The sequence below is a fragment of the Neofelis nebulosa genome, chromosome 6, assembly GCF_028018385.1.
Source record: "Neofelis nebulosa isolate mNeoNeb1 chromosome 6, mNeoNeb1.pri, whole genome shotgun sequence".
NCBI classification, from domain to species: Eukaryota; Metazoa; Chordata; class Mammalia; order Carnivora; family Felidae; genus Neofelis; species Neofelis nebulosa.
This window is the reverse complement of record NC_080787.1, coordinates 142,463,714-142,485,182: the sequence shown is the minus strand read 5'-3', so window position 1 is coordinate 142,485,182 and position 21,469 is coordinate 142,463,714. Positions and strand designations below refer to the sequence as shown.

Sequence of the window (21,469 nt, the reverse complement as noted above, 5' to 3'; positions counted from 1 at the left end):
AAAGAGTATTGAGTCACCTAACTTAATAGAAACATCACATACCCAAGAGAAGAAAAGGTGAGAGGCTTTGAAGGGGACAAGTAAAAATACCCGTTTTCTACTTGGATGCTCTTTCCCAGTCTGATTTCTCTATTTAAAAATTTATCTCACCTGCGATCGTTTTTGTTTTGTTTTGTTTTAACCACCTCTTTCCTAACTCGCCTTCTTCCAATGTTCTTTTCTCCATGTCTATGCTTTTCTCTTTATTGTACACAGAACCAGACCACCAGAACCATGATTCAGCTTCGGGCTCCTGATTGGAACTGGATTATCCCCAGGTGCTCAGTTCAAATGCCTGAGCAGAGAATCTGATTATACAGCCTGTCTCCTACATTGCTGAGCAGCTTAGGAATTTCCTGGTCTGGCGCCCTGTGGCCCTGTGAGAACAGTGTTAGCTGTTTAAATCCTGGCTACTACCTCAGAGGCTCTGCGTGGGGATTTTTCGCTTGGAAGACAGAATAGTGGGACCAGGGATCTGAGCCTTGGTCTGCCTGGTCCAGATGGCTGTCATCTCATTGACTGTATATTGCCTGATTTGAAATCTTTCTTCATTGGGCTTTATTCAAAAGGAAGTTCATGAAATATATTTAGCCTAGCATAGTGTTTCAGGCTACGGATTTGGGGTCATAACCTATGTCTGTCTCTTTGTGGCTTTGGTCAGAGTTTTCATATCTTGACAGTCCTTCATATCAGGGCTAATTTTTTTTTTTCATAGGGTCCTTACAAAGTTAATGAGATAATGTTGGTATAGTAGGTAATATAGTGCCTTTTACATACTAAAAACTCAATACATGATGGCTGTCTCCACCAGCAGCAACAGCTGTGGAAATAGGCAGTCTGTCTCTCAAAATTATACCGTGGTAATGTTCTTGGTTAGCAGTGTCCTTACTGTTAAAATGAGTTATCCAGATGTATCTTAGTTACATAATTCAAATTTGTCTGTCAGTGTTATTTTAAGTCTTTTGCTATGATGTAGAGTTGTCAGAATCACTAATTAGAAGAAGCCTATGAGTTTTTGAATCTGTTCGCATCCATAGGTGTTCTGTTAAATAACATTTGCAGTCTTAATAGCTACACATAATGTCAAAAGAAGCATGTAGTTGCTCTCTTTGTAACAAGTGTCTTCCATGGCCTAGCTCAAACACTTGGAACATAGTGGAACATAGCACATGAAGCAGGGAATACCGTTTTCTACGTAAACCTTTCCAGGCATTTCGTGGTGGGGAGCTAACATTGTCTTCCTTGAGACATCATATAGACTTTTTCAGTCTCAAACAGGCTTGCTTTCAAATTCTGATATGAAATATGGCATATGAATTTCCTTGAGCACGTATGTTCCAAATAGAAAAATAAAAACCACACTCTAGAAAGCACAAGGAAACACCAAAAATAAGATAGTGGGGGAGGCAAAGTTGAAAATACTGCATTTAAAGGGATAATCTGCATACAGTGTTCTCGACAGCCAAATTCTGGGCCTCCAGGAGCCTGCCTGTCCTGTCAGAGGCAGACAATAGGCCGGGAAAAGTGGGAGGATGGGGAGAGAGCAGCGCATTCATCTGGCATAATCTTGGAAAGGAGCAAACTTCTAACCATTAGTTAAGATGTTGTTTTGTCTCATCTGCTGATGTCACCAAGAAAGATCTTATTTAAAAAAAATCCTATTTCTTTCTAGAGTTTAAACCTCTGCATTACTTGGACCTCCGTTGAGAGAGTTGCTAGTTGGATCCCCTGAGACATTTTGAGCTAGTCTAACAGGTGTAAAGGGTCCCGGAGAAAAAGTAGGTGAGCTGCTTTCTGGATGAGTCCCTACTTTTCAACTGTAACTCTAGTCCCTTTCTCTTCCAGTGAGTTGAAGCTGGGATTGCATGACAAATTTGTGACAGTCTCGCCTTGCTGCACAGAGCACAGTCCATGGGCCAGCAGTTTGAGCATCACCTGAGAGCTTGTTAATAATTGAGAGTCTCGGGGCGCCTGGGTGGCGCAGTCGGTTAAGCGTCCGACTTCAGCCAGGTCACGATCTCGCGGTCCGTGAGTTCGAGCCCCGCGTCGGGCTCTGGGCTGGTGGCTCGGAGCCTGGAGCCTGTTTCCGATTCTGTGTCTCCCTCTCTCTCTCTGCCCCTCCCCCGTTCATGCTCGGTCTCTCTCTGTCCCAAAAATAAACAAAAAACGTTGAAAAAAAATTAAAAAAAAAAAAAATAATTGAGAGTCTCAAAGCCATGCTAGACTGGCTGAGTCAGATTCTGCATTTTAACAGAAGCCCTGGGTGATTGTTTGCCTATTAAAGTTTGAGAAGACTGGTCTAGAAACTCACGGGCCTGCACAGTGTGGAATTGAACTTCTGTTCTTAATTCCATCGCTGATTTACATTTTGGAAAGATCACTTACTGTTTTTCGAGACTCTCCATTTTTCCCCCCCCCATAAAATAAAAATAGTTATCATCTTCCTTGGCAAAGCCTTGTGAGCTGGATGAGATAGACTGTCAAGTGCCGTATGTGGTGAAGGGAGTTGAAGTTCTGTTATTTTGTGTAAGAAGGACTGAGCTCTTGAGGGGAAGGCTGGCAATTGCGTGAACACTGGACTGTCAGAAAAAATTCACTTATTTTGCTGCAAAAGATAAGGGATGTAGAAATGATAAAGGTGACTTCTGCTTCCAATGTGAGATAGACCAGCGGTCTTTGCCGGCAGTCTTTTTCCTTGGTCCTTCTACAGTCTGGTTAAAATAAGACAAATAATCTAATATCTCTTAATATGGAATTATAATTTAGAAAAGTATTTACATGAAAACATGAAAGGGAGAATTTATTTTAAAGTTTATTCATTTTTGAGAGAGAGCGTGCAGGGGAAGGTCAGGGAGAGAGGGGGACAGAGGATCTGAAGCATGCTCTGTGCTGACAGCAGAGACCCTGATGCGGGGTTTGAACCCACGAACCGTCAGATCATGACCTGAGGTGAAGTTGGGCGCTCAACTGACTGAGCCACCCGGGTGCCCCTGAAAGGGAGATTTTAAACATTACTTCATGCAGTAGCCCCTTCGAGGCACAGGATTAACACACCAGCACTACTCACCTGTGCTCTGGGGTCAGGTGTAAGTTGTATTTTGTTGTGCTTATACCTGTTGTGTCTTTAGTTGTCCTGTGAACCCTGTTTATCATCTGCTTCCATTTATTATTGGCTGTTCATCTTACGGCCCCGTGAAGACCCAAGCACCAGCCATTAGTGGCAGTAAAAACAAGACAGAGCTCCCAGCTGGGTCACGGGAGGGGTTGGATCATAGGTTTGTCCCCTGAGTATTTAGCGATATGCTGTACATCTCTCAGATTATGACCCAAAAGAGCCAGTAGAGATATTTTCTTGACTCTTAATGTCACCATTTGTTATTGTATTGTCCTTATGCTTGTGGGCAATTCTGGAATCTGGTTCTTAGAGGTCAGATGCACATCTAATCTTTCGGTTTCAGGTTTCCTCCGAGAAGGGGGTGCTGGATGGCTGGGAGGCGAGAGCACAGCAGGAACATTCACCTGTCAGGTTCCCCCTTTTGCCCCAGCAGTGTTGGCCTTATCTGAGCACACTTGCAGCTTCCTATTACCTCAGCTTCTAAGTGAATTCAAATAGAGAGTGTCTTTTGAACATTATTTGGTCATATTTTAGGGGAATTCTGTATTAACTTTCGGTAATCCCAACAGGTCCGCTTTACCTATGGGTTTATTTCTGGAGGATCAAGTTGCACACGCATCGCACACACATGCACACCCCCCTACATACCTACAGACCACACACAGACCCCACACATCACACCCATACCACACCCCCCATTCTACACACTTACACCACACACTGCACACACACACCCCACACTGCACACACATGCACCACACCCCCCGTACTACACACACCATACACGCTACCCACGCCCAGGCACCGCATCCATAATGCACACACATACACACCCATATGCTCATGATTAATGCCCCCAAATTTCAGTCAGGGAAAGGAATGTGTGTGGGGAAGAAAGATAATTCCTGATATTTTTAACATAAAGATGAAATATATCTATATAAATATATTAAATAATGATAAAACTATCCAAAGGCAGCCCTGTTTATTTTCATTTCATTTATACCACCTTATTCTAAGTTTCTAAAGTTATTTTTAGCTTTACCAGTTTCCTATCTTTTGATTTAGATATGTGGTCTTAACATAATCATCTTACCCTGACTTAATTATGAAGTAATGTACTAGTCACAAGTAAATTTATTTTCGATCACCATCTTTAATGGTACAACTGAGGTGCTTCATGAACACAGAGAAATTTAAAGTAACCATTTTATTTTCTTTGTTAAATACTTATTTGGTTTACTTCCTGAAGTTTGTTAAATAGATAGTACTTAAATCCTGTGGCACTGAAAGCTGTGTGTTTAGGCTTTATTCAGAGTCGAGTCTCACTTGCCTTGCTGTAGAAAAAAGGACATATAAAAACTGTCGTATCCTTGTATGTCTGAAATGCCCCAGGGTCCTCAATCCTAATGTCCCCTCTGAGAGTCTGATATCTGTTAATTTCGTTTTCTTGAGACTTTCTAGTATCTACAGCTTAACTACAGGACTGTTACCATGCTTAGTATTCCTGCTGTGCAAGTATCGTCAGTTATCAGGACAATCTCCTAAAAACCTACTTTCTCAGAGTTTTATTGATATATATTCCACATACCATATAATTCATGTATAAAAATGGTTCAGTGGTTTTTTCGTATATTTATAGAGCTGGACAACCATCTCCACAATTGAATTTGACAACATTTTCAATACCACACACACACACACACACACACACACACACACACACACCTATACACATTGGCTGTTGTTCCCCATTTCTGCCTGTCCCTTCCCCAGCCCCATGCAGCCACTAAATCTACTTTCTGTTTCTATGAATTTGCCTGTTCTGACATTTCATGTAAATGGGACACAGTGTGTGGTCTTTTGTGACTGACTTCTTTTAGTTAGCAGAATGTTTTCAAGGTTCATCTATCTTGTAATATGTATCAGTACTTCGTTGCTTTCAGTTACGGAATAATATTCCATTGTGTGCGTATACCACATTTGGTTTATCCATTCCTCAGTTGATGAACATTTAAGCTGTTCCCACCTTTTGTGTATGATGAACTGTACTGCTATGAACAGTTGGTACAAGTTTGTGTTAGCATGCCGTTTTTATTCTCTTGAGTATGTACCTGGGAGTGGAATTGTCGGGTCATATGGTAACTCTTTGTTTAGCTTTTGAGGAAGTGCCAAACCTTTTCCTAAAGTGGTGACTTTGTTTTATATCCTTACCAGTAATGTATAAGGGTTTCAGCTTCTCCGCATCCTTTTCTACACTTGCTCTGTCTGTCTTTTTGATTTTAGTCATCCTGGCAGGTGCGAGGTAGTATCTCATTGTGGTTGTGATTTGGATTCTCTGTAATGACTAATGATGCCGAGCATCTTTTCATGTGCTTATTGAGAAAAACTCACTTTTGATGTCTGCACACAGTCTGAGCCGGAAGTTCTAATTGTGTTCAAATGCAGTTTTGAATATTTCCCCCCTTTTTGGAGTCTGTTTTGGTAGAGAGCAAAGAGGTTTACTGACCGATACTTGACGTCGGTTGCAAAGTTAGTTCAACATCTTTACCCTCCATTTTATGAAAAAACATTGGCAACACCTTGTGGTGGCTTTCTGGTAGTAGATGAGGAAAAGTTATTGCTTAAAGATGTCTAATCTTACAAAAATAAACTGTAAAGTAAATCAATTTTGCTTGATTTTGAAGCTCCTATATTAATATTGTATGCTTTTCTCTACCCTTTGGAGAGACCTCTTTTGTTTCAGTTCTTCCTAATGCCATGCCTTTGATATGGCCCTCTATCAAGCTTATTCTCAGAGTAAGATGTGAAACACCTAGAGACTAAAAAGTACATTGTGGACAAAGAAATATTGCTGTGTGTCTTTCCCAAAATTATTTTCAGGGAATGAAGGAATAAAGGACCAAAGTTCTAGTGGGTATTAAAGCAATATCCAGAGATGAAGATTTTCTTTGGGTAACCTATATCATTTGGGGTCCTTTCAGTTGCGTGTGATTGATAACTACACTGACAGTTGCTTAACGAAGGCAATGTATTGGCTTCCAGAACTGCAAGGGCTCCAGTAGAGTGACCGAGATCCATATTTCAGCTGTATCCTATAGATTGGCTCCATTCTCACGATTCTTGGGGTGATCTGTGGAAGCCTCCAACTCATATTATCACATGTTTAGGAAAACAAGAGAGATTGATTCCCTGATATCCCACCCAAGTCTCAGAACTGAGTCTTCCTGGCCCCAGGTGTTCTGACCTGAGACATCTGCTTATCCCTGAATCAATAACTCTGGCCAGTATGTGGAACTGTCATTGACTTAGCCTAGTTCATGTGGTCCCCCACTAGATCCCATGCAGAGTCACGTCACTGGAAGCATTTGGGCTGAGGTTAGCAAGTTGTGGTTAAGAAGGGGGGTTGGAGGTATGTGGCAGCATGAGAAATGATCATTATCTGCTCAAAGCCACATATCACATGGGGATTCCTTCTCTCAAAGGGCAGTTTTAGGAAGGACATTAAAAACTTATCAGGAGCAATGGTTCTCAAGCTTTAGATTATATATTAGTTTGCTAGAGTTTGCTTGTCCCATCAGTGTATTTTAGAAGCAGATAACTTGTTTCACAGATTCACAGATGGAGAGGAATTTTGCCACAGGATGAATCATTCTCTGAGTCTCACCAATACCACATTTAGATGCTATTTGGATTAGATTTTGGACTTAGAATTGATGTTGGAATGGGTTAAGACTCTTGGAGATGTTGGGATTGGGTGAATGCATTTGGCATGTGAGAAGGACGTGAATTTGGAGGGAGCTAGCTGGTGGACTATCACGAGTTCAGTTTTGTCCTTCCAAAATTTCTATGTTGAAATTCTAGTTCAAAAGTATCTTAGAATGTGCCCTTATTAGAAATGAGGCTGTTGCAGATTTAATTAGTTAAGATGAGGTCAGGAGGGGGAGCCCCAAGTCCAATGTGACCAACATCCTTCTGAAAGGAGGAAATTTGGACACAGAGACATACATAGAGGGAAAACACCCCATGAAGACTGGAATTCTGCCACAAGCCAAGGAACTGGCAGAATCAGAGAGGCCTGGAACAGAGCCTTCCCTAGTGCCTTCGAAGGGAACATGGCAGTGTCATTACAAAGTACCATAAACTGAATGGCTTAGACAACAAAAACTTACCGTCTCATAGTTCTGGAAGTTAGAAGTGCGAGCAGGGCCTGGTGTTCAGACCACAGTGTCTCATGTTCTCAATTTGACTTTAACTGGGTTTCTTGTTACTGCTTTTTAAAAAAATTTTATTTTAATAGAGGAAACAAAGGTGTCTGAAGATGACGAAATGGAGAGACTCTACAAATCGTTGGAGCAAGCTAGTCTCTCTCCTCTCGGGGACCGACGGCCTTCAACCAAAAAGGAGCTGAGAAAGTCCTTTGTGAAGCGATGTAAGAATCCATCCATAAATGAGAAACTTCACAAAATCCGAACCTTGAACAGCACATTGAAGGTAAAAAATTTCAGATTGTGGATAAACTCTGGGTGTGGGGCAAGGAATGGCTGCTTCTGCAGAGATTCATGCCCACCGGTGTGTGTGTTTGGGTGGAGGGGAGGGCAGTAAAAGTAACTATAATCTCTGTAGGTTGGGATGACCTTTGGCCTCCTTAAAGCACTAGAACATTCGCACAGTAGCACCAAATGCACTTTTCTACAATAGGCCTTGATTTTTACATTCACTGTGGTATAAAAGTTCAAATGTCAAGCTCCTAGAAGATAAGGACCACGTGTAATTTTTTTTGTACCCTCTACTTAGCACAGTAAATGTTGATGAAGGCTTGGGATAGTCAACTTGTGAGAATAAACAGTGAGATTCATAAGATTTTGGAATTTCATTGGATTCATTAAAGAGTGCCATTCTTCTTCTCTCCTACTTCCAGAAGAAAATATGTAGATTTCAGATAGAGCCAAGACTTCATGATTCTCAGACCTAGGCTCTGGAGTGAAGAAACCCATGAGAGACAGGCAATGGAAAAGGTACACTCGATGGTAATAGACTAAGCAGGTGTTTTCACAATGGGAATGAGGCACAGGGCGCAAAACGTACTGAGGCTATTTCCAGGTCCTCTTCAACTAAAATGGTTCTTCCCAACAAAAGCATCCTGCTTTCACGTGTAGATTATAGCATGAACAGGAGGAGGCCAGGATACTTTGTAAAATAGTCCCAAATCAGCAGAAGATTTATAGATGCTGAAAAGCCTTGATAGATTCTGCAGTTTCATTCTGGGTTGTATATGTCCTTTTGCATCAAGAATTTGAGTCTCTTTCCAGGAAGAAATAGCAATCAAAAGCCAAGGCTACAAAGAAACGGCTGAGGGACTCTTCGTCAGATGTCCCTGTTAGTAGAATAGCTAAGCATCCTAAGAGGCTGCAAAAATGAGGCTGAAGAAGAAAAGGAAGAGGAGTATTTTAATAATACAAAGAAAAACAAAGTGTAGAGAAATTCTCTAACGTTTAATGATAGACATTAGTAGCACTCCTTTCAGAGCCAAAAATGTTCTATTCCGTGGTATGTATGAAATTGATAAACATGTTTGGTCATTCAGTGTAGTATTTTACGATCTTATTTGTGATAACTGATGTGAGTGAATACATTTTTCATTAGACCAATATTTCCTGAATCTTACTGTGTACCAGGCTCTATTCTTGGGCACTGGGGCCACTGAGTGCACCACACTGGATGGTGGAAACAGAGAGGAAAATAGAATGCGGTCTGCTGAGCGGTGTAGCTGATACAAGCTTGGGTGCTTTGGTAGCCCCAGAGGAGGGACATGGCTGCCTATCTGAAGCCATTAGGGACAAAGTCATGAAGATGCTGACAACTGGTCCGTGAGTAAGAGATGAAGAATATTAGGGTTAGAAGGAAAGACATTCATGGAGGAGGAAATGTATGTCAATGGATGATATATTGCAGTCCATGTTGGGAGAAACAAGGAACATGCTAAGGAGAGGATGGACAGTTCAGGCCATTTCTAGAAGGAGAAAGACTATGGTCTTAGGAGAATAGCTAAGAACAGAATAGCAACTCAGGACTCTAGATGGTCACAGGACCATGCCCTGACCTGGCCACAGGGAGGCCAGGTTTGTACAAAGAATTCAAAGCTTTTATTGGCCCATAATATGATTCTCTGTGACCTCTTGCTCTCCATGCACTGTGGCCACGGAATTTATGAATTCAGCTTTTTCTTTTCTCCCTGTGTATTTGTTATCTATTGTGAGGTAACAGCCCCAAATTTACCAACTACAGATAATGAACATTTGTCTTTTCACGGTTTCTGTGGGTCAGGAATCTTGGCATGGAGCTAGATGCTTCTCTTCCAGGTCTCTCACAGACTACAATCCCGGCATCAGCTGGGACTTTGTTCATTCCTCCACTGGGGAAGGTGTGTTATTGGTCGTTTCCATTTCCTCAAAAAAAAAAAAAAAATAGAAAACAAGGTCTTCAGCTGCAAAGGAGGGTGGGGGAGGGAAGGAGATTTGGGAAGAGATGGAAGGTTTTGAAATAGTAATTTGGGAGATTGGGAGAAAAAAGGGGTAGGAAAATATGACTCATGGATAGTAGTGAAAGGCACTTAGTGGCAGTGGTCATAAATTTGAACTACAACTCCTGATTCTGGTTGTGAATTTTTAGCTACACGCATGGTGGCCTGGGGATAGGCAGAAAGATTGGTTTAAAATAAACATGTATTGACTGTCTCCCTGGCACTTGGCATTGTGTTACGTGCAAGACACACAGGAATGAATAAAATGTCGATTTTCTTAAGAAGCTTTAGAATACGGGGTGCGTGGGTGGCTCAGTTGGTTAAGCGTCTGACTTCTGCTCAGGTCATGATCTCACAGTTCGTGAATTTGAGCCCTGCATTGGACTCTGTGCTGACAGCTTGGAGCCTGGAGCCTGCTTCGGATTCTGTGTCTCCCCATCTCTCGGCCCTTCCCCCACTCATGCTCCGTCTCTCTCTCTCTCTCTCTCTCTCTCTCTCTTTCTCTCTCTCTCTCAAAAATAAAAAAAACATTTAAAAAAACTAAAAAAGAAGCTTAAGAGTAGGTGGCGGGATAGATCCATGAACATCTAAGTATAACATGTTAAGTTCTAACCATTGGAAGGCATGAGAGCATAAATAAAGCTTCTCAGTGCATTTAGGGGCTCAGAGAAAATTTTCTGGAGAACAGGATGCCTGAAGTGTGTATAGATTTATGAGTTATAGTAAAATCCGGTAAAGAAAGATTGGAAAGTGTTCCATGTGAAGGCAACTCCAGGAAGTAGAGTTCACCAGAAGAAAGATATGGAAGGTCCTGCCTGTGGCACAACATCGCGGAGTGTGGACTGGCATTGTGTGGGGTAGGGGGGCGGGAATGCACATCAACACAGAGCAGGAAATGAGAAGGGCATGGGGATCAACAGATAGAGCTCAAATCCTTAGGACCTTGGACATGAAGGAGGACCATTCAGAGGACTCGGCATTCTGGGTGGATGTCCTGCACGGCCCGTGGAGGGTGGATTTAAAGTGAGGATTAGGGGCAGGGACACATCAGGTGTGATGAATTGGATTAGGATTATGGTCAGATGGATGGTGGAAACAAGAATAGATTTGAGATAAAATTGTCAGGACTGAGCGACCATTATTGAACGTGGAGGCTGTTACACCTCATTTTTCTCTCATTCCTTGGCTAAAGAACACTCCCTTCACCTGACCCAGGCATTTCAGACGTGTGTGTTACTGGTTACAGAGGAGGCAGGGTAAAACAATGCAGATAGATCGTTTGTTCCATTAGTATCATCGAAACACACACTGTTTTGATGGGAGGCTAGTAGTCTTTTCTTTGAATAAAAAGGTAGCCTATATATTTATTCAGTGTGTGTTAACTAAATACATGCACGTGAGTTATTAAAAATGAAGATAATTTAATAAAGATATATTTTGTGCCATCTTGTGTCTTAGGGAATGTACTACATCCCAGTTTTACTTAGTGAAGTTTGGGTGGTCAATGAAATGATCATACAGTTGTAAGTTGTAGAAGAAATAATGGTCACTCTGAGATAGAAACATTACTGAGGTGTGGAATAAGGGTCGGTGAGGGAAGATCCATGTGGAAGATCCTGGCTACGTTCTTCTACTGGCCCTTGGGTAGGAGAACTTAACGTCTTCTTGGCAAATGTATGCAAATGGATGTCCTGTCATATCTCTTAGGCTTCCGGATTAGAATATTAACGTGTAAAAACACTTTGATAATTTTATGGCGAATGTATATGTGTATTTGTAAAAGATTTGAAGAGGGTTTATTGAAATTAAAATACTCACTACATCTCCCCACCCCCCTCCTTTTTTTTTTCCTTCTTGGGCAGTGTAAAGAACATGACCTGGCCATGATTAACCAGTTGCTGGATGATCCGAAGTTGACAGCCAGAAAATACAGGGAGTGGAAGTTGATGAACACCCTGCTGATCCAGGATATCTATCAGCAGCAGCGGGCCCCCACGTCTGCCCACGAGGGCACCCCCCAGGGACTCGAGAAACCACCTTCCTCTGCCCATGTTGGAAATTCTATCTGAGAACAAGCCAACATTCTCTCCCCTTTTATCGTACCCCGAGCAGCAATTCAAGATGTTGCGAGAGCTGTCCTTAAAAGGAAAACTGAAACCAATTCCTCAAGCAGTGGCTACTCCTCTAAAGACGCGACTTAGGTGAGGACCTACTGTGTTGGCAACAGGAGCCCTCCTTCCGGTGGCAGTGCTTACATGGAGACTGGAGGGATTGAGCTCAGTTGAACAAACACCGTGTCCCTCCTAGGAGCTCATGGTTATGCTAGGCTTTAGGTGGGATGTGAGAAATGTGTATTCTGTTCTTTGCCCTCAAGAGAACGACAGCGGGACGAAGATTCTAATGGACAAAGATCACGTTCTACCAAGGATCATTATTCATAGAAGTGTTGTGTTTTCCAAAAGAAGACTGTAAGGATGTACATATTCCACTGGGTTGGGTAGTTGAATTCTTCGAATCATTTATGTTTTGAGTGGAGGAATGTGTTTTACGGCAGCAACTGGAACGAGACAGTTGTGGTGTTGTGGAACCAAAATCTCTTGCCTTTGGTCCAGAATGGTGGTGCCTTTTCCGTGAGCTGAGAAATACTTCAGAGCGAGTGGTGTGTGGGAGAGCCCGAGGAGGAGGTGTGCCCTGTCTTCCCACTCTCTCAAAGGACAGCTTGATGTTTCCACACTCTACCCAGGTGGGGGGGATCTGATTAAAGTTTCCTTTCCACAGAGCAGCTACAGAAATACGTTTCATTACACTTTGAGACCTCCACTCCCTCCTAGCCTTTCTAAACCACTGTAGGAGATAGAAATAAGTCCAGCAGGGAATGTTTGCTGCGTTCGTCCCCGGGTGTGGTGCCTCTGCACAGTGTCAATTTATGTCCAGTTTCCCCAGGATCAAGATTGACAAGACGATTCTGGTGTCTGAATGGTTTTGATATCCTGACTCCAGAAAACCCAATGAAAACAAAAGAGTTAAAATATGATTATTTTATTTTTGTATGTTTATGTCTCACTTTGGGTCCTCTGTGAATAGCTCTCTATAATGTTTGTTATTTAAGTATATTTATAGAAGGTCAAATTACTAGTGTTGTAAAAGATGGTAATTATACATTTTGCTCAATGTATATTCTCTAAGTATATACTTTTTTGCTTGAGAAAGTAGGAATGCTGTTGATTCACTGGAGTTACTATGTTGCACTATGCTGTATGAGGAATGCTCAGGATATCTTGTGGGATAAATATGGAGGCATGCGTTAAGAATCTTCCATTTTCTGGCTTCTTTCTCTTTCTCTCTCTCTCGTTCTCAACCCAGAGTGCTCAGATTTCTCTGTCTGTGGTCAGGCATTCTTTTAACCAGAAAAGGATTTTCATCTTAGGTTATTTCTTGTAGTGAATAAACTTTGTAAGCTTTATGCCATTTATGCCCACAAGCCCTAAACCAAATGAAACACAGCTAATATGGTCTTTTGTCTAAGGTCTAATAGAAATTTTGGGGTCTGTTAAAGAGAACTCGTTTTATTACTAATTATGAATATTTCCCAGAAGAATAACCACAACCCAGCAAAAACCCAGTTTGGCCTTACCCCTAGCAAATGGCCAGGCTAACACAGTGTGCTTTATAGAGTCAAAGTGTGGCTTGACATTCAAGTGGAAATAACCATCTTTTTTTATCCGCAAACTAGATGGAAATAGTTGTTGAATATTTCCTCAAGCTTTACTCAGAAGTGTTAATACTTTGTAAACAACAACAACCCTCGTATTAAGAAAGAAAAAAAACAGGAAACAAGTCAGAGTACTAGAAGCTTTTGTAAGATAAGAGTGACATAAGATTATGTCAGTCCCTATGGCCCAGTAAACATTTAAGGGGACCTATCCCAAGTGGAGTGTGCTGGGCCAAGGACTCCCCGGAAGAGGGGGCCTGGCCCCCGGTGAATGTTCTGTTGGCCCCAGCTCTGGACGCAACCATACAGGTCCTCAGATTAGACCCCGAAGCTCCTGCTTTGAGAGGCCAGTGCTTTACTGTCTTTACTCTGGGAATCATCACTGATTATTTCTACAATTAGCAGCTATTAGAAGGTTAATTGTTTAGGATTCACAGTGTAAACAGATTGTTGAGAGGAGGAGACATAATAATGGACATAATAATTAATAATTCCACCTTCTTTCCTTTGGCTTGAAATACTAACCTATAAACTTCAAAACAATTTTTCTAAATTGAGGTGCCCCAGAAGCTTTTGGCCCGGGCTTGTGAATACACCTCAGTGCTCTACTTTGGCTTTGGCTTTTCATGAATACACGCTTAGGTGACCGTGTAGGGTAAATTCCTTAGGAGCACTCCAAATTAAAGGCAAAAGAGGTCCATGAGATTGCTGAATTAAACCTTTTAGTTACTTTTCAAAGTCAGGTTAGTCTAGAAGCTTTGGCTTTTGTTAAAGCACATACTGTGCAGAATGTCCCCCAATGAAAGTGAGATCCAACTGCCCCGTCCTGCCCCCTCTCTTCTAGATCAGGCTCACCTTCTGGTTAGTGTTTCACCCTCTGAAAACACTTTCACTCTGCATTACTTTGTGTTAGGAAGTAAGGGGCTGCTTCTGTGAGGTCCCAGCTTCAGCTGTGGCCACTAAGAGAAAGTGGAGGGTAGTGGGAAGTGACAGGAAGAGTGGGTGACACTTTCCCTGACACTCAGTTTAGGAATAACTCAGCCTTTTTGTTGTTGTAGTTGTTGTTTTAGAGGATATTAGGAAAACTGGATTACTTCCAGTTTATTCCTGAGGGTTAGGTCATCTCTGAAATGGATTTTGGGTAGTTTCATGGGGTTCACAGGGTAACTCTTTTGCCCATTCCTGTAGATGTAGGGTCTGAAGGCTGTGAAATGACCCAGAGCCATGCCAGCTCAGGAAGCAGAGAACCTGAGTGTAATCAGGTCCAAACCTGTGGCACCTGCTGTGGATTAGGATCTGGATGGGACTCCTCTTTGGGGTTGTGTGGAGGACCATTTCTCTCTATTGTTAGCCTGTAGACCCAAACTAGTGCCTGATAGGATACCTCCGTGGCTGGAACATTGCAGCACGCACTGAATCAAATGGTCCCACACTTGAAGGGCGTCTATTACTTTTAATAAGTCTTTGTTCCGGCACAATCTCAGCTTGGCATCAAAGACCTAAGAAGAATCTGAAGGTATATATTACTGCCAAGACTCCCAGAAGCCTAAGAAAGATTATGTTTGGAGTCAGATTTCAGTGTGAAACCTAAGCCTTATATTTACGTAGCACTTTGTTGTTTGCACGTGTGCGTGTTTCAGGCTTCCCTCCCTTTCCCTCCCCAGTGGTCTTGGTGGGATGGCTGTGGATTATCACTCCTCCTTTTTTGACAGGGAGGAAAGAAACTCCTCCCATTTCTCTCATTCTTCTCTCTCCCGGTTCCTTGCTCAGTCACTGTTGGGCCCCAGCTCTGTGACGTGCAGTGTGCATGCATTGCCGGGGTGGCCGGGGTGGCTTTTGTGAAGTCGTCGGCTGGGAGCCTGAGGGGAGGCTCTTTTAGTTGAGCACGGTCTCTTCCCCAGGGCTGAGGGGCTGCCCTTCCTGCAGCAACCGACTGCTGGGTTGACCATGAGTTGGGGTGTGACCCAATCACTGTGCTTCCTTTTCCTTCCTTCTGTAACTTCCATGCTTGTTGGGTGCTGTGAGATCCGTGGATGAAAGCGGTGGTTGAAGAAATGGAGATCATTTGTTTTCCTTTAAAAGCCAGTCGGAGATGGAGTCTGGTGACTCGGGGTTAGGCCCTCAGCCTTCCTCTCCCAATTTCTTCTCCTGCAGCATTTTGATACAAAGCCATGCAGAAGATGTGGGTAATTTAGGTCCAGAGGATGCCCATCCAAAACAGGCCAGTGTGTTAAAAATAACCAATAACTTTTGGTTCGTTTTAGGGTATATCTCTTCTTCAGTCTATTAGAATATGATATTTGAGAGTCCAATTTATTTTCCTTCTAATTTTTTGTGTACTTACCTCGCAAGAGAAATCGAGTCCTAGAAATGTCAGGTGGCCGCCCTGCTAGGGTTTTGTAATATGTAATGAAAAAGGAAAGCCCCTGAAACTGATTTTTAACAACCCATATGAAGCGGGTTAGGGAGCAGGAATAATTCCAGCCGTCACAGAAAGCTCCTCTCTCTGAACAGGATTTTGACAGCTCTCTGTCCTTCTAGGTTGTGAGACAGGAAGCAATTTCCCTGCTTCCTCTGCACATTTTTACTCTTCCCCATTCTACCATAGACCACAGAAGACATTAAAAATGATTCTCCGTTAAAAAACAAAGTTTGTCCGTATCTCTTCCTGTGAGACTTAACTGCACTATATTGCTACTTCTTCATGTTGCGTCCAAAGGGGAAGCATGCCCCGTGGACACATTTAGCATCCCATAATAAAAACCAGAATTTTTAGTCACCGTAGACTTTAATGTCCTTGCATGATGGGGATGTGACTGTTAGTGCTGCATGGTGTTTGGGGCAAGATGATAATGTGGAAATGACACCTTCAATGTCATTGTGCTTTCCTTCTCTGTCACCTATCCTCTTTGAACACAAAAAAAGAGGCACGGCTCATTTCTTCTGCTTTGTTTTTTGAGAGTGACTTGTAAGATACAAATAAAAACAAGAGAAAATATATCTAGTAAAATGACATGGGAAAAATATCGAAATCTACTACTGTGTTCATTTTCCGCCCTGCTGTGCTGCTTCCTCCAAGAACAAGCTCCCCTGGAAGGGTTTGAGGACTGGGCTTTTAGTTTCTGTAAAGGTTATAGTGCCCTCTGGTGGCCATCATAAGAATAACTGATTCTAGACTATTCTTATTTTCAAAGCATTTAATTGTGTTGGAAAGTCTGTTTCAGTAATAACAGATGTGGTTATTCTCCAGTGGTCCTTACCTTACAGGCTTGTTAGTAAAAATATGTATTTTTTCAAAATTGTTGGTCCACAAAAAAACGTTACATTGTTAGGCACTCACACTTTATTCAGAGAATTTTTAAAATTTGCAGATCATAAAAATTAAGACCTGTGGCACTTATGTTCCCTAAAACATGTAAGCTGTTTTTGGGAGAAATGAACAAATATTGAAATAGCATAATAAATTGCCTTTAGTTTGGATCACTGAAGGGAGGAAGTTCACCTGTGTTCGAACTGGATTCACACATCTTTAATTGCTGTCTACACAAAGGGTTATTACCCCCCCCCCCCGCCCCCACTCTCCCAGTTCTCACTTCGCATGTTCAGCCCTACCCTCTGTTTTCTCCATTGGGCTACCACCATTATGTCTAGGCTCCCACATAGAAGTGGGAAAAATTATTCTAGACCAAAGGGATGAGCAAAAGGCATATGTACGGTGTGTTCTTGATTTCTAGAACAATCTTATAGTTTTCTATTGCTGCTGTAACAGATTATTACAAATTTAGCAGCTTCAAAGAATGTGTTTTCTTATGGTTCTGGAGGTCAGATTTTAGCTTTCTTGGACTAAAATCAAGGTGTTGGCAACATTATGTTTCTCTGGAGGCCCAGGGGAGAATACATTCCCTTCCCTCTTCAGGTCCCCCACATTCTTTGCTTCTTGGCTCCCTTCGTCCATCTCCAAAGTCAGCAATATCGTATCTCTGTGCACGCTTCTTCCTAGTCACACCTGCTTCTAAGGACCCTTGTGATTACATTGGGTCCATTTGATTGATCCAGGAGACTCTTTCCATTTTAATGCCAGCTGATTAGCAACGTGACTTCAATCTGCAACCTTGATTCCCCCTTTGGGGTGCACACACAATTTCCAGTGATTGGGAGACGACCATTCTGCCTACTGCAAGCCTCCATTTTCAAATAGCCTGTGTAGTCCCATCAATTTCTGAACCATTGATTTCTCCCAGAAATTCTAGATTTCCAAGTTTTAAGCACAGGCATGAAAGTTCTTTGTCATACTATGCGACTTGAATTTGATTTCATCAAAATATGTTCACATAAGAAAGGTAATTCCATTTTTATGAGCAGAAAACAAAAGTCTTAGCTTTTTTTAAAAAAATGTTTCTTTAGGGGCACCTGGTGGCTCAGTCAGTTGAGCCTCTGACTTTGGCTCAGGTCATGATCTCGTGGTCTGTGAGTTCGAGCCCCGTGTGGGGCTCTGTGCTGACAGCTCAGAGCCTGGAGCCTGCTTCAGATTCTGTGTCTCCCTCTCTCTCTGATGCTCCCCCGTTCATGCTCTGTCTCAAAAATAAATAAACATTAAAAAAAAATTTTTTTTTTTTAATGTTTATTTTTGAGAGAGAGAGAGAGACCGAGCACTAGTTGGGGGTGGGGGGTGGGGGTGGGCAGAGAGAGAGACAATTCAAAGCAGGCTCCAGGCTCCAAGCTGTTGGCACAGAACCCAACGTGGGGCTCAAACTCATGGACCCGAACCGCGAGACATGACCTGAGCTGAAGTTGGCGGCTTAACCAACTGAGCCATCCAGGGGTCTCAGCCTGCCCCCCCCCCCCCAAAGTCTTAGCTTTTAAAATCACATGTACTCAGATGTAACAGGTAACAGTATTTTAACAATCAGATCAGGGTTTAATAATGCCTGCATTTAAGACAAAGCATTAGTCACTTTTGAGCAACAAGAATCATAAAGCAAAAGATATCTAGACTTCATATTCTTGGGTTTGTGAGCTGCCCTGTGCCATGTCAGATTGACCGAGGGCTTGGCCAAGTCACAGGATAAAGAGACTCTTGTGAGTGCAGATGTTCAAACGTATTTTTGATGTTCAAATGTTCTGACAAGCACAGAGTTTTTAGAGGTCCTGGCCCTTGTAAATCACAATCTGACCATTCATCTTTTCTCTTAAACAAAAACCAAATGAACAAACAAGGAAACCTGTATTTATAGGTAATTCTAGGATGCTGGTCTGTTAGTTTTTCTAGTCATATGTTTTAGGAAGTAGTAAACACTCTACCAACACTGAAATCTCCACTCAGTCTGTCTTGGCAATTCTGTCTAGAGTGGGAGGTGTAGAGAAGGGACAAAATTCCCAGGAAAACAGCGCGCTTGGGTATTTAGCTAGTTGTTATCCTAATGCCAGAGGTTATTGTTGTGGACGCAGCGGATGCCTGCCCAGGACGCTTCACCTGGCCAGATCTTTCCTTCCCCAGTTGCTATGAGGTTTTGTAGCTAACAGCATCCCCCATTTCCAGAGAACTGTTCTCAGCTCAATGAGAGCTGCCTAAGCCAGGAGGTTATTTTCCCCATCCCCAACCGGGGTGGCCCTGGCCCATGACTAGCTGGGGCCAGATGGCAGCACTTAACAGTCATCAGCAAGGTAGTCAGAATTACTGTCATGGGCAGCAAGGTCAGAATGACAGCCTGGAACTGGTGCTGACCAGATCTTTGGAGATTGCTGATAGAAAATGGCTTTTCTATAGAAGAGACAAGATACACAGGAAGCCAACAATATACAGTACGTATGTTTTCAAAGGAAATTGGATATGGGACCTAACTTGTTGCTGATTCTTAGGAACCATCCCCAAATATTATGGCCACTGTGTTAGGGTAGGGTAGGGGAATATACAAGTCAAGTGATGAATGGCCTTTATCTTTTGTTTTCTGAATATATAATTGGAATGGCCATACTTAGTGGCTGGAAGAACTCTTATGCTGGTTCTAAAAGCTATTGTGGTAAGAGAGGCCAAATAAAAGGCTTGAAGCTACCTCCTTTAGGAAAGATAGTAAATAAAAACCAATATTTTATGCAATGGGAATGACAGATTAGTGTCACCCTAAAAGACTTTAAGAATACAAGGTGGCTCAATTGGTTAAGCATCTGACTTTGGCTCAGGTCATGATCTTGCAGTTCATGAGCTCAGAGCCTGGAAACTGCTTCTGATTCTGTGTCTCCCTCTCTCTCTGCCCCTCCCCCACTCATGCTCTCTCTCTCTCTCAAAAATAAATAAAAACATTAAAAAGAATTTGAAATAAAAAGAATATAAGGTGAGTGGTCCCAACTCATACCAATTTACCAGTTTGACTCCTGAAGAACCATGATGGATCATGACAAATTATACTGGATTCTTGCAAACTTAACCAGACTAGAACCCCAATTGTAGCTGCTGTGTTGTATGTGGTATCTTTCCTAGGGCAGATTACAGCCTCAAGTACATGGACTTTGGTTAGGTAAGTATGTTTTTTTTCAACATCCATCATGAAGGAGGGTCAGAGGCACTTCATGTTTTTATGTGATGAATGACCATACACACTTATGGCCTTGCTCTAGGTCTATATTAATTCTGCTGCTCTATGTCACAAAACAGTAAAAAAGTTAAGGCATTTTCTTCCCTCCTCTGACAGTGGACCATTGAAACAGGACATAACATGATGTTCCATAGAACAACACATCAGTCCACTCTATTGATAATATCATGTACTAAATGGTAAGGACTTGATGAGCAAGAGGTAGCAAGTGCTCTGGAGGCTATGATTAGAGACAAGGATTCAGAGAGTGAGAGATAAACCCTACAGAGATTCAGGAGCCTACCAAATATGCAAACTCTTTAGGGGCCTGATAGCCTGGGGAAAGCAAGGACATGTCATGTAAAGTAGAGGAAAAGTTATTGTATCTTGTACTTCTATCAGTAAGAAGAAAACATTATGCTTGGTGGGCCTGTTTCAGTTTTTAAGGCAAAATATTCTATACTTGTGAAGATTGTTCTGGCCTTGTTCGGTGACTGACATGGGAAGTTTCTAGTTTTGAGTGTGGCCCAGAACGAGAATGGTCTCTGTAGCAGGAAGAGGCCGTGGTAATATGAGAGTCACTGGACCAAGGCCCTGCCATTTGCAATAAAGAGTCACCATTAAAAAAAAAAATAGTTTCTGGAATGGTATTTAGCCCTCATAGATCCTAACTGTGGTAGAGTGTCTAACCATGGAGTATCAGCTAGCTTTGCAGCCAGAACTAAACATTATGAAGTGGGTACTAATAGACCTAAGTTAGGGTGGTGCAGAAGTAATTCACTGCATGAACAAACGACTCAGGCACGGAAGCCACTTGCCAGTATTGATTGCATCATTACCTCTCACTCTGTTCCACGCATTTGACTTCCTGGGGGAGTTCTCTGTCAGATAGAAGAAGAAAAAGCTTGAACTTAGGTCATTAATGGGTTGAGTTGACATGTGAATTCTAGCCAGAAATGACTGTTCCTGCCCAAAGTTTCACTTTCTAAACGCCACTGGTGAGTGGAAAACCTCCCAGGAGTCTGAGCTTCAGGCAATGCACCAGGTCATCTACTTTGTGTGGAGAGAGAAGTGGCCCAAGGAAAATCAAGGACAAGGAGGTCTGGGGGCGAGACTTGAGAATCTACCCATAAGAGTGGACGTAATATGTGAAGATCTGATCTTTGCCTTAAATGTTAATACCCATCAAAGAGCATCATTTCAGAAGAAGCACTAAGCAGGGGCGCCTGGGTGGCTCAGTGGGTTGGGCAGCCGACTTTGGCTCAGGTCATGATCTTGTGCTTCATGGGTTCGAGCCCCGTGTGAGACTCTGTGCTGACAGCTCAGAGCCTGGAGCCTGCTTCAGATTCTGTGTCTCCCTCTCTCTGCCCCTTCCCCTCTTGCAATCTGTCTCTCAAAAATAAACATTTAATAAAAAAAAAATGAAGAAAAGAAGTACTAGGTAACCAAGGGGACAATGTGAGTCAGCCAGTTGATGTGTACTAGCCTCTGTCATTGACTACTCCAGA

General features: G+C 42.4%; 1 protein-coding gene across 10 annotated transcripts in view; it reads left to right on the top strand.

Annotated features, from left to right (window-relative positions):
• Nucleotides 1-16,415, top strand: part of IPCEF1 (interaction protein for cytohesin exchange factors 1) — a 180,556-nt gene extending 164,141 nt beyond the window's left edge. For all 10 annotated transcript variants that reach the window (XM_058735729.1, XM_058735739.1, XM_058735734.1 and 7 more), the window contains 2 exons: nucleotides 7,455-7,648; nucleotides 11,540-16,415. In XM_058735729.1, the coding sequence (XP_058591712.1) occupies nucleotides 7,455-7,648; nucleotides 11,540-11,746 (401 nt within the window). In that variant the 3' untranslated portion in view covers nucleotides 11,747-16,415. The remainder of the gene's footprint in view (nucleotides 1-7,454; nucleotides 7,649-11,539) is intronic.
• Nucleotides 16,416-21,469: the final 5,054 nt, after the last annotated feature.